Source organism: Enhydra lutris, unplaced genomic scaffold, assembly GCF_002288905.1.
Source record: "Enhydra lutris kenyoni isolate GAN:26980312 unplaced genomic scaffold, ASM228890v2 scaffoldscaffold58, whole genome shotgun sequence".
In the NCBI taxonomy this organism is placed as follows: domain Eukaryota; kingdom Metazoa; phylum Chordata; class Mammalia; order Carnivora; family Mustelidae; genus Enhydra; species Enhydra lutris.
Genome location: NW_019154142.1, coordinates 17729808 through 17747308, shown reverse-complemented (window position 1 = coordinate 17747308; position 17501 = coordinate 17729808). Strand labels below are relative to the sequence as shown.

The 17501-nt window shown below is 39.0% G+C and overlaps 1 protein-coding gene across 1 annotated transcript in view; it reads left to right on the top strand.

Moving 5' to 3' along the window:
• The window catches only part of LOC111158304 (kelch like family member 32), a 201235-nt gene that overhangs the window by 7035 nt on the left and 176699 nt on the right, over positions 1-17501 (top strand). The window contains exon 2 of the mRNA XM_022520257.1: positions 3121-3301. Coding sequence (XP_022375965.1) covers positions 3121-3301 — 181 coding nt within the window. The remainder of the gene's footprint in view (positions 1-3120; positions 3302-17501) is intronic.

The following is a 17501-nucleotide window of genomic DNA, read 5'->3' as shown; positions in this document are numbered from 1 at the left end:
AGACACAGTCCTTTATAGTCTCTGATTCACCTCCTCCCTCATTTACAATCATTGCTCTCATGAGATGGGCCTGCCACTTTCCAGCTGTGTGCCGTGGTCACACATGCTTTAACATTTAGAGGGTTGAAGTCTTTTGCAGATTTATATCTGAGAGTTGAGTGGGAAGTTACTTCCAGAATACAATAAAGACTTGTTGATTAATCGACCTTTATTTCTTGCCAAATGTTGGAGTATTTGTTCCTGCTTTTAAAGATTCCTAACATATTGGTTCCAAAATATTTGGGATCTTGTGCCAAGTGTTGCCTTAAATATTTAGCATGTTGTTTTCTTGAAGCTTGACTATTTCAAGCCCAGCAGAATGATCCTGTGAAATCGTGCGGCATCACCATTGTTTCAGAGCTGAGCCCTTTATTCCTTGCCAAATTTCAGTTTACAGCTGCTCTTTCCCTGGTGAGATTTATTCCTTGTCAATAGATAACTGAAATGCAGATACTGATTCAATCTTGATAATAAGAACACGAATTGTGGCACTATATTTGGAAAATGAGTAAGGAAACAATTTAAGGCAATTATTTTAACAGATTCTATTGTTCCACTAAAAATGAAATTTTAAAATACATTTATTTCACTTTTAAGGTGATATTAAAAGAGAAAAGTAATGAGTGTTTCAAATAAATTTGCAATAAGTATTTCAAAGAAATGAGTAATAATTAGAATCTGGTTATCTATATTCAAACTTATCTTAGTTCCAGTGCAAAGATACGTATTTTTGAAGCCTGATTTCAGATCTTACTTATCACTATCTCATGTTATTATCTTCATGTATATTCTTTTTAAAAGGCAGCTTTGATTTGGGATAACTGTGCATACTGTAAATATGAAGTTAATATGGACTTTGTGATTTCCTCCCCGTCCCTGGCAGTCAGAGATTTTTGAGATCTTCTTCACAGTTTATCACTGTGTTTTTTTTCCTTTCTTTCTTTCTTTCTTTTTTTTTTTTTAAAGCAGGAAGGGGAATTACATTATTGTGTTCTTGGCGACAGGTTCTCAAAATGCCTGATCTTGGACCTTTGGTTTTCTTATCTGTAGAACAGAGATAAGAATAGTGCCTGCCTCACAGGGTTGTTAGGATGATTAAGTGAATTAATAATTATAAATCACTAAGAATGCTTCATGGAACATGGGAAGTTGTTTGTGAAATATATAAAAATGTCATCCTTTTAAGAAAGATTCTTCAAAAACTATCCTAAAGCTTTCCTTTAGCTTTAGATATGATATTTCCTTTTCCTTTAGATATGATATTTCTGTTACTTTTCTATTTCCTTATTTCTTTAATTGAGGGAGGCTAATTAAGCTGCATTCCAGGCTTTGCATAGAAATTTGTATTAAAAAGTTATTTATGCTTCTGAATGTGCTTTTCAGTTACTGATTTTAAATGTCTGTCGGTAGCTGGAGCCGCTAGATGAATATTCGATGACAGTAACCATTTCAAAACTCACTGCTGCATTTCAACTGAAAATAATCCTCCCACCTTCCCACGAGAACTTCCTATATCATCACCTCCTGTCAAGTTTTTTTTTTTTTTTTACTTCTTTCAGTAATTCTGACATTTCTGAGGCTCCCAGTCAGAGATGTCCAGTAAAGCTTATGGGCCTGTACTCTGGGTTTCATGGGAAGTGTTTGGTTCACTGTAAGGTGGTGGTCTGGGTTAAAGGGCAGTTCACCAGCCAACTGGCACCAGTGGCTGGGCAGAGCTTTGTTCAATAAACTAACCAAGTACACTAGGCCAGTGGGGACTCCCTGGCTCCCGTGAGCGGCTCTTTCACACTGAGAGGGAAGAACTGGGTGCTGGAGTTGTCAGGATAGGAGACACGATGCTCAGTCATCCCTGTGGTACTTCCCTCAGCTCTGAGAAGAGTCCAGAGGTCAGAAACAGGGCTTGATGGCCCTTGTTCTCATTCTGGGAGTAACTTGTGACCGGTGCTGCTCACCCCTCCTGGTCTGATGCCAGTTCTGAGATTTTAGAGCTATGGAGACTATACATAGATGTAGGCTAAAGTTGTTCATCGCTATCTACACATTCAGTGTGCGCTATGTGTTATGGCATCACTTCCACATTATTCTGGCAAGATCCGGAGTTTCACTTAGGAGTTCTAAAAGGACATAGGATGACTATTTTAAAATGGGCTCAGGAGTGAAGGGCTAAATTTCCACAATGAGTAAATTTAGCAATTTCAAAAAACAGAACAGAAAATAAAATTGTTTAGTCTTCCCTAAATATAGTACAATGGCCACATGCAGAGATTGAAGGCTATAATATAGATATATTTTACTTTCAGCCTTAGATTTTTTTTTTTTTCATTTACCATGACATTTCTCTTGATGTTCTCCTGTGGTACCTAATTTCCCAAGTTTAGTAATCATCTGTCGTGGTTTAAATAATTGTCTTTTACACAGAATGGTCAATGGCAGCCCTTTCTTCCATAACCAACATTTACTCAGTATTGTTTTGTGTATTTCTGTTAATACATTATATATTAATGTAGTATTGTCATCTGTGGGCAGACAACTTCCTTTATGTCTAGTGAGTCTTATAGGTCATGTGGATTCTATGCTAGATCAGTGCATGGTGGTGATGATGTTCTGAGCTGGCACGAACCTCACACAGGTGGTACAAAGCTAGGGAAGGAATTAGAGAGTTGATGGGGGGAGTCATAGAAAAGAGAGAGTCACATAGGTACGCATGTCCAGATACACATCCAGAGAAAGCTCTGCCCTCAGAGATATATATGTTTTGAGGGGACAGAGGCCCAGAAGCACAGGCCCACAGACACGGGCCAATACACAGACACAGATGGACACACACCAAAACATAGATTCAGAAAGACAGGCACTAGTAGGAAAGAGAAAGGCACCTGAGGAGGTGAGGAAAAGAGAGAATTAGAGAAAAGGAAGGCCAGAGAAGAGTAGAGTAGAGAGAAGGAAGTGGGACAAGAAGGTCCCTTTCCTGTGGTGAGCTGGGATCCGCAGCCCCCACACTGGCGCTGGAGGTGCGAGGTCGCAGGGGGCGGCAGGAGCTGGCGAGAGGAAGCATGTTGATGTGATTGCTCTCTTCCGTAGTATTCAAGAAATGCTGACGGGCCAGAGGCTCTGCCACTCGGAATCTCACAATGATAGCGTCCTGGCCGCGCTGAATCAGCAGAGAAGTGACGGCATCCTCTGCGACATCACCCTAATTGCTGAGGAACAGAAATTCCATGCTCACAAGGCAGTCCTAGCAGCATGCAGCGACTATTTCCGGGTAAGCAGGGGTAGTTTGTTTCTCTTATGATGCCGACACAAGAAGGATGACAAAGTTTCCCGAAGTAGCATGCAACTACCAGTCAGTTTGATAGCCGTCCCCACACCTGTGATGTTGGGGACCCTTCTGGGGCAGAATGAGATTGGGGTTCTGGTGCGATCCTCCCGGAGGCTGGCCCCCTGGATGTCTCCTCCAGTGGAGAGCAGACTTTGCATCTGAGCCGAGGGCTGTTGGATATCGTCCCACAGTAAGGCAGTGTGGTGTAGTAGTGCCCCATGATGGGGGTGTGAACTGGGGGAGGGGATGTTTCTGGATTTAGGACCAGAAGGACCATCTGTAGAACAGTTTGTTAAAAATTTAAAATGCCGATAAATACATGTGGTGTTTGACTTTTTATTTTCTGTGCATGTTCTTGTCTTAGTGCTTTCCAACAATTTGCTCCAGAGAGAGAGATACAATTGGCCTAATGGCCTTTTATGGTTGATAAGTGTGTTGCTGAAGGCATGTGGTCTTGTTCAGTAGAACTTCAGAGCTTGATTTTCAGTGGCTAATGAGATAATGGTGATATGTTTGTTGCTTTATTTTATTTTATTTCATTTTAATTCCAGTACAGTTAGCATACAGTGTAATATTATTTTCAGGCATACAGTCTAGGAATTCAACATTTTCATACAACACCTGGTACCCATCACAAGTGCCCTCCTTAATCCCCATCACCCGTTTCACCCATCTCTCACCCACCTCCCCTCTGGTGACCAGTAGGTTTGTTCTCAATAGTTAAGAGTTTGTTTCTTGTTTTGTCTCTTTTTCTCCCCCTCCCCCTGATCACTTCCTTATTTCTTATGTTCCCCATATGAGTGAAATCATATGGTATTTGTCTTTCTCCGACTGACTTATTTCACTTAACATTGTAGTCTCTAGCTCCATTCGTGTCTTTACATGTTTATGGCTGTTTCAAAGACCAAAATAGACAGGATGGTTATAGCTAGCTAAATGTCATTTATTTAGTACTTACTGTGATTTAAGTGGTAGAAAAAGAACTTTTTATACAAAGCTCATATAAATGAGAATAAAAATTAATTGTGATTTAAAAAAAAAAATTTCTCTTACCAAGGTCTTAAAATGCTCCAGAAAACCAACTTAGGCCCATGAGTAATTTGTTAGTTTGATTTGTATAATTCCAATAATAATCTTGGTTTTGATGTCTAAGAGATATTATCAACTACACTCAGTTGCCAACCGTCAGTTAAACAGAATTTTCAAAGATGCCAAATCATAAAAGAAAGTCTTTTTTTAAAGTGTTTTAAATATGATGAAATCTAATACTGTAGAGGATCAAGAGGGAAGTAGTTAAAATGTCTATAAATAAAGAGTAGGGATTTAATCTTCAACTGCAGAAATGAAGCAGAATATCTGAAAAGTGACCTTTAAGGTGCATTGACACAATGTTTCGTTTTCTACACTCACACTTTGTCAGGCATTCATCTTCCAGAAAGGTTATATATAATTCAGGGGACTTTCAAACAACGTACTCTGTGGTGTTCTATATAACACAGACACTTTATATAATAATATAATATACTAAGTTTTGTTTTCCTATAGACCATAATGTAGTCCTGCTGTTACTTAGCCTCTGCTGGTTAGCTTTTTAATTTAACTTTGGGAAATGGTTTGATTTTGTGCCTGTGTGTATGTGAGAGAGAAAGCATGTGAGTAAGAGCCTATCAGTTGTTGGCCTTTAACAGTGTTTGATGCTACTCCCGGCTTTCGTCTCTCTCACCACGATACCCCTCACCACGATACTCTGAGAGAGTACCTCCTTTATAACACCTGTGGCACAAAGCTCCTGAAGATAGCGTTATTATTCCCATGATGCAGATAAGGAAACTGAAGCACAATATGTTTTTGTTTTTGAAGATTTTATGCATTTACTTGACCAAGGGAGAGAGAGAGAGAGCACACAAGCCAGGAGAGCTGCAGGCAGAGGGAGAGAGAGAAGCAGACTCCCCACGGAGCAGGGAGCCCAGACTCAGGGATCAATCCCAGGAACCTGGGATCATGACGGCGAAAGGCAGATGCTTAAACGACTGAACCACCCAGACACCCCCTGAAGTTCAATATGTTTAAATGATCCACCCAAGATCATTAGGTGAAATGATTGTCAGATCTTAGGTGAAAGAATTGCTTTTCGCACACAGGAACATGTTTCCTGGAGCACGAATTATGCTTTTGCCCTTTCACCATGTGCCCTGCTAGGTTCACACACAGTTCCTGTAAGCTCACAGCCTGCCTGTGAGATGAAAATTAAGTGGCTTTTATAGTGAGTGTTCGGATGGAGAAACCAAAACAAAGCTGGAACAGTTGGTACCTCCAGCTCTTTTCTAGGCACAGTGTTGAGTGCTGGAGTTACAGTATTTAACCAGATGTATGCTGAGCCCTGTGGCATTTTTAATACAGATATTGTACCAAAAGTAGTTTTTGCCTTGTCCTCTGCCCCTTTTGTTAAATTTTGTCACATAACAAACCACTTCAAAACCTAGACGCTGAATAGTTCCTCCGTCAGTCAGCTCTACTCATCAATGCTGGATTCATTCTCACATCAGCAGTTAACTGGACTGTTGGCTGGAGGTTGGATGACCTGAATTGGCCTTGTTCACATGTCTTGTGATTGTGAGGCTCTTGGCTGAGGTGGTAGGGGACACTGAGCACATATTTCTCACAAATAAGCTAGGCTGTGCTTTTTCACTTGACAACTAAATTCTAAAAACAGCCAGCAAGAGGGTAAGCCTCAATGTATAGGTACTTTTCTTTCTCTCTCTCTCTCTCTCTCTTTTTAAAGATTTTATTTATTTATTAGACAGAGAGACCAGTGAGAGAGGGAACACAAACAGAGGGAGTGAGAGAGGGAGAAGCAGGCTTCCCACTGAGCAGAGAGCCCGATGAAGGTCTTGATCCCAGGACCCTGGGATCATGCCCTGAGCTGAAGGCAGTTGCTTAACGACTGAGCCACCCAGGCATTCCTCAATGTATAGGTACTTTTCTGTCTTCTATTTGTGTCATGTTTTCTGATGTCCCATTGGCCAAGGAAGTTACATGGCTGAGCCTAGAGTCAGTGTAAGAGGTATACCAAAGGGCAGAGATGCAGAAAGGGAATGAATTTGTTGCCATTTTTGCAACCTCCTGCTTTCAAGGATTGTTAAGACTGAGATTAACTGGTTTAACAAGCCAGCAAGTTAGCCTAACACAGTTTCTTAGATGCTGGTAGAAGACATGAGACTCCAAAGTCAGAGACGGAGGACAGGTTATGACTCACAGCAACAGGAGTCTATGACTCTCAGCTTATTTGCACCTATTCCCTGAGCTTCTGTTCCCACAGATGACATGAAGAGGGCCAGTTTCCCTTATGGCACACAAAATGGACTGCCTTACCAGAGAGGAGCACTGAGTTCAAGAAACCCAAAGCTTGTATATAATGGTTAGGAAACATGTCTGTTTTGTTGTTGTTGTTGTTGTTCTGGAAGGACACATTATTATACTAGACTGTGAGCATGCCTACCTTTGCTCTGTAAAGAGACATCGTATCTTCCAGGATTGTGAGCAAAACTGCCTTTTACACCTAGAAGAGACATCACTCTGTGTTCCAGAGCTGTTTGTTATAGAAATATCCTTGAAAAGAGAGTTTAGAACAAAGGACAGTCAGTGCCTCACTCACAATATGTGCAAAAATACAAGAGACCTATGGAGAATTGTCTTCCAACAACCACATGCCCTAAACTAGAATTAATGTTTGTTTCCCTTGTGTCTTATGCTCTACCACACTGAAACACCTGGAAACAGTATCCGGCTTTAGTAATTTCTGTATCTCTCACTGTGCTTATAATGTTGCTTCAGGCTTAGTGCTTAATAAATATTTATTAAGTGGATGAGGCAATGTTTTCTAATTGCCATAGAATTCCATGTATATTTCAATTCTTAATATCCTGGATATAAAAAATATGCAAATTATTGATGGATTTTTCTTTCTAGTGTAATCTAAGTTAATTAAATACCTTCCTATAAATTAGACTTTGATACTTTGTACTTTGACATCTGGTGGATTATTCTGAATCAAAATTGCTTTGATTCAGGAAAGGAAGTACTGCAAGAGTGAGACAGCCCGAGTTTTGACGTAAATGCTTCTTTACATCAATCTGAGAGTTGTTACCAGACTTCCTTGCTTGAAATATAAATAATGAGCCGTTGAGCACAAAGTAATGTAGTTTCCTGTGATTATCAACCTTTTAAAAGAAAAAATGAAAACACTTTTCAGCCAAGTAATAATGATTTTTAAAAAATAAAAATTAAGCTTAGTATCCTCAGTGTAGGCATAACCTGACAATAGTCAAATGCTATTAACCAATTCAGACCAGGGACTTCCTTTGTGAGTGGAAGCAGGAGCAGAAGGAAGAAAGGGAAGAGCTTCCGAGTTAGGTCTGTGTTTGACTATAGCAGCAGGGACAGTTTCTCTGTTGGCCATTGTTGCCCAGTGTCCAGCAAATAGATCCTATTCTACTTAATATCTCTTGGTTATTAATCCTCTTTACTCCCTCTTCTCTAAGCATAGGTGAGTCATCTTACTTCTGTGAATCTGTATTTTTTCACTGTCAGTTGGTGATCATAAAGCACAACTCTTGGAATGGCTTGGCGTAGAGACTTAAATGAGATAAAGTACGTAATGCACTGAATACTGTCTCTGACGCACAGTAGATTTTCAATGAACATAGCTGTTTCACTCCTTGCACTAACCCGAGAGTCCTGGTCTGCTTTGCCTAGCTACTTGGGGGAAGAAGTAACAGTTTATCTTTTTAGGTTTACCTGGTTGCAGACTTGCTCACCTTTTGATGTGTCAGGATCACTTTTTGGCCCTATCTTTCCCCATCTTTTCATTTTCTGAATCTGACACCTCCTTCCTTCTTACTTACAACATTCCAGTGGCCATCTAACTTTCCTCCTCTACCATTGTTCCTTTGCAAACCACTGTGCAAACGACTGTGTGGTTAGCTTTCACTTCCCTGCTCAGATCTTCCAGAGCTCCTCACTTGCACATTTGCCAGACTCCCAGCGTGGTGTGCTTTCATGCTATGTCCTTATCATCCATCTTCATCTTCATTCCCCCATCTGTTTATTTGAGGTCACAGCCATGCTGTTCTCCAGACATACTCCATTGCACCTAAGGGTCTTTCTACTTCTCAGCTTTGCTAAAAGCCATTCTTTCTATGCTGCCCCCCTATTCACCTTAGTTTACTCTGTCCATCTTCCGAGGTTTATCAAAACTAACAAGTGTGAAGTTTTTCATGCAGCCTTATCCTGCCCACCCTCTGCCACCTCCCTAAATTCATATTCAGAGTCCCCCTTTACAGAAACCTTAAAACTGTAGCTTGTCTTTCTCAAGGAATTAAAGATCAACAGAATGAAACACAGCCTATGGAATAGGAGTAAATATTTACATAGCTATCTGTTAAGGCATTAATAGCTGAAATATATAAGGAACTCCGGTGACTCAATAACAAAACAAAAAACAACCAAACAAACCCAAAATAAATACTGTGATTAAGAAGTGGGCAAAGGATCTGAATAGATATTTTTCCAAAGAAGATATACAAATGGCCCACAGGTACATGAACAGTTACAAGCTCAACATCGCTAATCATCAGGGAAATGCAAGTCAAACCACAATGACATATCACCGCATACCTGTTACGATGGCTATTACCGAGACAAAAAAATAACAGGTGTTGATGAAGATGGCAGCTGCTGGCAGGAATGTAAATTGGTGCGGCTACTGTAGAAATTGATATGGAGCTTCCTCAAAAAACTAAAAAACAGAATTACCATATGATCCAATAACCCCACATCTAGTTATATATTAAAAGGAAATAAAATCAGGATCTTGAAGGGATATCTCTCATGTTCTTTGCAGCATTATTCATAATAAGCAAGATATGGAAACAGCATAAGCGTCTGTCCACAGATGAATAAAGAAAATGTAATGTGTGTTTGTGTGCGCGCGTGTGTGTAGCTATGAGAAGGAAGGAAATCCTGTTATTTGTAACAACATGGATGAACCATGAGAGCATTTCACTAGGTGAAATAAGAGAGAGAAAGACAAATATTGTATGACTTCAGTTGATAGAAACAGAGGGTAGAGTGGTAATTGCCAGGGGCAGGGGAGTGGGTGAAATGGGGATATGTTGGCAAAGTGTGTACACTTCCAGTTATGAGATGTATATGTTCTGCGGACCTAGTTACAGCATGGTGGCTATAGTTAACAATATTGTATCATGGACTTGGAAGTTGCTAAAAGAGCAGATCTTTCAAACCCTAACCACACACATGCGTGCGCGTACACGCTCATATATACATACGGGAAAAGGTAACCGTGAGAATATGTTAACTAACCTAACTGTGGTAATCATTTCGCAATATATGTGTGTACTAAATCATCACATTGTTCACTTTAAACTTACACAGTATCGATGTCGATTATATCGATGTCGATTATATCGATGTCAATTAGATCTCAAAGCCGGGAAATTCCTTTAAAAGGAGCTAAGATTATGTGTCATGTGTTGGTTCACTAAGAACCTCTTGGAGAGGGCCTGTGGTTGGGTGAGGACTTGTCAAGTCCACCAAAGTGTTATTGAATGAAGTTGAATGAGGAACTACTGCACCAGAGGCCCAAGGAGAACTTAGGGCCTTGTGATCTGGACTGTGAGAGGTTGGGGGAGGCAGCCCCTTACTCTCCTACCTCTGGTAGCCCTTCTGACTGGGGACACAGACGTTGTGGGGTCCCAGTGTGGGCAGCCCTGGGCTGTGGGCCACCCTGCCGCTTCTGGAGGCTGTTGTTCTAGCATTTGCTATCTCTAGCTTCAAGCTCCATGAACGCCTACACTTTCTGGCCAAGGAAGCAGATGTCTTCACTGTCTAACATAGCTTCGCATATGTGATGGTAAAGTGATTCAAATATGACATTTTGGAAAGTTAAATATTTGAACATCATTTTCCATTAAAGCCTGAGCATGCTCTGCCTATGTAATTTTTTAGTTTTGAGACCAGAGGATAAAGCCATGGTTAAAAAAAAAAATCTGTATTCCATGTATTTTTATAATCAAACTCTCCAGTCCCTATTTGATTAAAATGGCATAGAAGGCTATTAAATGAGTATATGATACGTAGTTAGATGTAAATGTTTTTGAAATTCAGTAAGCATTTGTTACCTTCCTACTATTTTCTAGACAGAATGAATTCATCATCTGGTAGGAGATACAAACAAATGAGCAAATAACCACAGTGTATGTACTTGTTATTAGAGGTTTGGGATGGTGTTTTGGGGCTTCAGCCTTGTTTTTATCCCTTTTCCTCTCTCTGGTATTCTCAGTTGATGAGAACAATAATCATAACTAATACTAATTGAGTATTCACTGTGGTACAGGAAGTTATTCTGTGTATCAGCTCACTTTAGATTCTAAAGAAACCTGTAAGATGGGTATTATTACCATTATGATCTCCATTTGAAAAACAAAGAAAGGGAGGCTCAAATTGAAATAATGGACGCAAAGGGCACGAAGAGTGGTTAAGTAAGAGGGAATGAAGGAGCAGATGGGGGAGAGAGGAGATCTGTGTGTGAGGAGTGGTTTGCAGGAGGTAAGAATGCATGGGAGGCAGGAGGCAGAATCCGCGGACTGATGCGGTGGGGGGTGAGGGAAAGGAAGGACTCAGGAGCGAGGGAGGCTCCTGAACGGAGGGAGGCCCCGGCTGGAGGATCAGAGATCTCCGCGGGAGCAAGGGACCCACAGCCGCCACAGCGCCGAGGCATGGAGGGTGTTGGGAAAAGAGCAGCCCCAGGGCATTTTGAAGGAAGCTGTGTACGCGTGCAACGCTGAGTGTGAGCACTTGAAGTTCCTCCTGGAGGGCAGAGCCAGGACCGTTTTTTGCTTTTCTAATCATTGCGTCCCAGTCCGTGCTGCCGTGCCTGGAGCCCCACAGACCCTCCTCAACAGTCATTCTCCCCCTGTAGCTGTCTGATTGGTGAGGAGTCTTGCCGGGTCTTGTGGGCGGAGCATCACCAATCCCTTCCTCGGAATCTTTCTCTTAAGAACACCCAGGACATGTGTTATCTGCTTTGGTCTTCTTTCCTAAGGAGGTGCCCTCTAAGGACTTGAAGGTCATCGCACTGCTGACCTTAAAACATATAAATGAGATTACTGTTGGGCTCCACCGGTTTCCTGTTCAGTGGTTTTATGGGAGCTTCATTAACATTTCTGTTTCTCAGAAATCCTATATAAGACATATTGTGTTTATCAAACATTCAGGATAAACAGCAACATAACATTGACAGTTGTTGCTGCCAGCCACCAAGCCTGCAGCCTCCTGCCTTTATCCCTAGGCTGCTCCTCAGCTCCCATTGCTTCTGTAAGCCCCCAGTAGGCTTCCAGGACGTGATCTTTGGGCTTAAGAAAATAAAATTAAGAATAAAATAAATGTCCTTTGTAAACCCTCAGGGGCTGTGTGACCTCTTAATAGTTAAAGGACCTCAGGAGCTGGGCACCATGCTGTAATTTCCATTCACTCACTTTGTTTCCAAGGATATTGTCACAGTCCGATTGGTTCAACAGCCCTGGAAAATAAAATTTTAGCTGGGGTTCCTTATAACTACCCATCCTTTACAGGAAAGAAATGAATAAAAATACTAGAAAAATAACCTCCAAATCCTTCTATATATATATTAATTATTTTTAATTTATCTTCATGATAGTTACTGTAAGCATATAAATTGCTACGGCTGTCCTAGAGAGGAAAGTGTTACTCCACAGTTATTCAATTGGTGCATGAATGTCACTAAAATTAAATCCCATGATGTTCGATATTTCCCATGGTCCATTTTACACTGGCCTAGCCTGTGATTAATTTCTTTGAGGTTGAACAAGCATTACTGAGTCTGTGGTTATTGGGTGTTTATGCTGAAGCAGCAGCATTTCTAATTCTTGCATATTTGCACACTGCTGTGTTCTTTCCTTTCCCTAACATATATTTCATGTGTGAATCACAGAAGACCCAGAACATCATTATTATAGTGATGCATTTGAGTCATGCATCCTATGGTAAACCGACCATTGTTTTCCATCAAATGAATACTTGTTTTAATATTTCATTTTATAAAATCTATTTATAAAAATTATTAAAAAGTAGAACAGTATCTGTTAGGAATTTAAAAGTATGGCTAAAGAATGAGGTTTTGGGGTGCCTGGGTGGCTCAGTGGATTAAAGCCTCTGCCTTCAGCTTGGGTCATGATCCCAGGATCCTGGGATCGAGCCCCACATCAGGCTCTCTGCTCCACGGGAAGCCTACTTCCCCTTCTCTCTCTGCCTGCCTCTCTGACTACCTGTGATCTCTGTCTGTCAAATAAATAAATAAAATCTTAAAAAAAAAAAAAAAGAATGCGGTTTTATCAGCTGTGAAAATACCTTATAAGGGAGGGTGGGAAACTGAAGGAAGTTGAAGGAGACTAATGTGCAGATTAAGAAGAATACGGGAAAGTGATTCAGATGTATGGTATTTTTTAAATGTGTGTTTCCTTTTTTGAATTTTTAAAAAAGATTTTATTTATTTATATGACACAGAGAAAGAGAGCACAAGCAGGCAGAACAGGAGAGGGAGAGGGAGAAACAGGCTCCCCACTGGGCAGGGAGCCTGATGCAAGACTCAGTCCCAGGACCCTGGGATCATGACCTGAACTTAACCAACTGAGCCACCAGGCAACCCCCTTTTTGAATTTTGATAGCAAAACCATTAAGAAGATAATTTTTAGGTTTAGCTATCTATTTTCACTCTTTCATTGAATTTTGAAATGATGAATTTTTGACAATATTAGGATCATTTTATTTCTGCTATATTCCTTTTCTAATAATAAACTAATTTTTCTCTATGCAACTGTAAAGTTATTTGCCTCTAATATTTTTTATTTTAAATATTTTAACCATTTCCATTTTAATTTTCTTTGATTTCACCTAGTGTTTAATATTTAATTTTATTTAATATTTTCAATATAGTAACTATTGCTACTTAACAAATCAATGTGCTTCTTTAATACAGTAAGAACAAATTAACTGTATGCTTGATAATAGTGGCAAATGCTGCACGTAATTCACTACTTTCTCAATTCCATAGGCATTTACTGAGCATCTACTATATGCAAAAATGTTTGTGCTGGATATTGTAAGGGATACAACAAACATCGCCACTGCAGCTTTTCTGCTTAAGAGGTGAAGGTTGAGAACTTGGTGATATGGGAGATTGCATATCAGGAGGGAAAAGACCAGAGAAAATATAGAAAAATACAGAAAAAAAAACCATATATATCTGTAGTCAGAACCTAAAAGGATGCCTTTACTCAAGTGGCAGAAAGAGAATGAACATATGGCCAAAGGGACAAAAAAGGAAGAGTCAAGGATATATAAAGATAATCAGCATGTACATTTTAACCAAAGCCAGAAAAGGAAAGAATTTCAAGGATTGATATATTCTGTAGAAGACCAAGGAGGATGCAGAGGAATGTACTGTTCTTTAAGAAGCTGGTTTCAGTAGATTGTGGGAAAGGAAACCAAAATCTAATGGGTAATACATAAAAATATTGATTAGTGCTACTTGTGGTCCGTGGACCAGTGCCAGTCTGAGAAACGCTTGTTAAATGTCCATGCTGATGAGCCATGGAATATAAATCAGCTACATCATGAGACATTGTGTTAGTTCAGCTGGCATTTTTCACAGGAAATCTTTCTCAAGGAAGCAAATAATGAGTTCATTTGTATTCTGGCAGGGATTTCTTACCTTGTGTCAGATATATAAGAAGCAGTTTGAGGACAGCCAGCCTACTTTGAGGAGCACTGATGTGGAAAATAACAATGCAGAAACACACAGTTCCATTTTAATTTTAATTTTTTTAATTTCTCTTTATGGAGATATAATTTCATATAACATTGTATAAGTTTAAAGTATACAATGTGATAATTTGATATATGTATGTGTTGTAAAATGGTTACCACAATAAGGTTAGTTAACCCATTCATTACTTAACATAGTTACCTTTGTGTAATAATAAACTAATAATAAACTAATTTTTCTCTATGCAACTGTAAAGTTATTTGCCTCTAATATTTTTTATTTTAAATATTTTAACCATTTCCATTTTAATTTTCTTTGATTTCACCTAGTGTTTAATATTTAATTTTATTTAATATTTTCAATATAGTAACTATTGCTACTTAACAAATCAATGTGCTTCTTTAATACGGTAAGAACAAATTAACTGTATACCTTTGTGTGTGGAGTGGGGGGACTACTCTCTTGGCAACTTCTATGCCTACAACATAGTATTGTTAATTTGTAGTTAATTTAGTTGCTGTGCTATATGTTAGATTCCCAGAACTTACTCAATTTTTACCTGGAAGTTTAGATCCCTCAACCAACATTATTCCATTTCTACCATCCTCTAGCCCCTGGCAGCCAACATTCTACTGCCTCTATGATTTTGGCTTTTTAAGATTATATATAACACTTTAAGTAATATCAAACAGTATCTGTGTTTCTCTGCCTCATTTATTTCAGTTAGCATGATGCCATCAAGTTTCATCCATGTTGCAAATGGAAGGATTTCCTTCTTTTTCATGGGTGGATAATATTTTGTGTGTATGTATATGTGTGTGTATATATGTGTATCCATTTCTTTTTTACCCATTCATCCATTAAAGGACACATAGGTTGTTTCCATGTCATAACTATTGCAGATGATACTGCAGTGAACATGGGAGTGCAGATATCTCTTAAGATCCTGATTTCACTTATTTTGGATATATATACCCCAAAGTGGGATTTTGGGATCATATTCTATTTTTAATTTTAATTTTTTGAGGGACATTCATACTCTTTTCCATAGTTGCTGCACAATTTACATTTCTACCAATAGTGTGCAAGGGTCCCTTTCTCCATATCCTGCCTCCATCCTTTGGTCCATCTTTATCCATCCCTTTCTCCAAGTATCCATAATATTTGTAATTTCTCCTCTTTTTGATAATAGCCATCCTAACATGTGTGAGGTGACATCTCATTGTGATTTTGGTTTTCATTTCTCTGATGATTAGTGATGTGAGCATCTTTTCACGTGCCTGTTAACCATCTATATGTCTTCTTTGGGAAAATGTCTGTTCAATTCATTTGCCCATTTTTAAAAAGGATTGTTTGTTTTTCTGCTATTGAGTTGTAAGAATTATTTACATAGTTTGGATATTAATCCCTTCTTAGATACATGATTTGAAAATATTTTCTTTCATTCTATAACTTGCCTTTTCACTTTGCTGGTAGTTTCCTTTGCTGTGTGAAGCTTTTTTATTTGATGTACTCCCATTTACTTATCTTTATTGACTTTGTTTTGGTGCCACATCCAAAAACTTACTACTAAAACCAATGTCAAGGAACTTACTGCCTATGTTTTCTTCTAGGATGTTGAGAGTTTTATCATGGAAGGATGCTAAATTTTGTTAAATGCTTTTTATACATCTACTGAGGTGATCGTATAATTTTTTCATTCCATTAATGTGGTGTATCTGATATTAATTTGTATATATTGAACCATCCTTATGTCTCCAGGGATAAATTCCACTTGATCATGGTGTATGCTCCTTTTAATGTGATGTTGAATTTGGTTAGTATTTTGTTGAGGATGTTTGCATTTATATTGACTAGGGATATAGACCTATAGTTTTCTTCTTTGTAGTGTCCATATCTTCCTTTGGTCTCAAGGTATTGCTGGCCTCATAAAATGAGTTTGGGAGTATTCCGTGCTCTTCAGTTCTTTTTTGGAAGAGTTTAAGAAGGATTAACATTTATTCTTCTTCTTTCAATGTTTGGTAGAATTCACCAGGGAAACAACTTGGCACGGGGATTTTCTTTTTTGGGAGTTTTCAGCTGACTGATTTACTCTCCTTGTTTTTTATTGGTCAGTTCAGATTCTATTTCTTCATGATTCTGTAATGGTAAGTTGTGTGCTTCTAGGAATTAATCCATTTGTTTTAGGTTATCAATTTGTTCGTATGCAGTTGTTCATAGTAGTCTCTTATGAGCCTTCATATTTTGCTGTATCGCTTATGATGTCTCCTCTTTCGCTTCTGATTATATAAACTATGATATTTCCATACAATGGAATATTATTCAGTGGTAAAAAGAAATGAGGTATCAAGCCATGAAAAGACATGGATAGACCTTGAATGCCTGTTACTAAGAAAAAGAAGCCAGCCTGAAAAGACATATAACTGTATGATTCCTTCTAAGAATGGCACTTTGGCATTGTGGCTTGCATTCTGGAAAAGGCAAAACTATGGAGACAGCAGAAAGATTAATGATTGTCAAGAGCTAGAGGGAAGGAGGGTCAAAAAGAGAGTGGGCATTTTTGGGAGCAGCAGTCCTATTCTGTATGATACTATACCACTACATGCATGTCATTATACAGTTGTCAAAATGATAAAATGTAGAACACTGACAGTAAATCTGGATGTAAACAATGAGCTCTGGTTGATAATGATGTGTCTGTGTTGGTTCATCAGTTTTGTGGTAGGGCCGTACATGGGGAGTAAGGAGGGGTTATATGGACCTCTCTGTACTTTCTACTCAGTTTTGCTCTGAGCCCAAAACTGGCCAAAAAAATAAAATCTGTTAGTTAAAATTTTAAAAATGAAAGAAAAAGTTATTTTTGGTCCCTCACTGCTTTCTCGTAATTGTTTTATTGTTTTCATGGAAGGTGACCTTCCAGTTCTTCTTTTTTTTTTTTAACATTGAGTGAGCAATTAGGTTGTAAAAATTAAATATACCCCTTGGTGAATAGACAGCTTTAATACAATAAGCCGTGATTCTAGGAATAACAAGAGTAGATATTTTTAGACGGCAGGCAGCACTCTGGAGATGACATGACTTGCTCTTCCATTAAAAGGCATTGTAATTCATCTGCACAGTGTATTGAAAACCTGCCTTTGCAGGATATTGTACTGATGCTGTAGCAGGAGGATGCTGTAAGTTCCAGTAAGTTCCGGTGTGAGCTCAAGGTGGAAGGTGAAAGATGAATGTTGCAGCTAAAAGACAGACAGAGAGAGAAAATATCTTTCTTTCTCAACC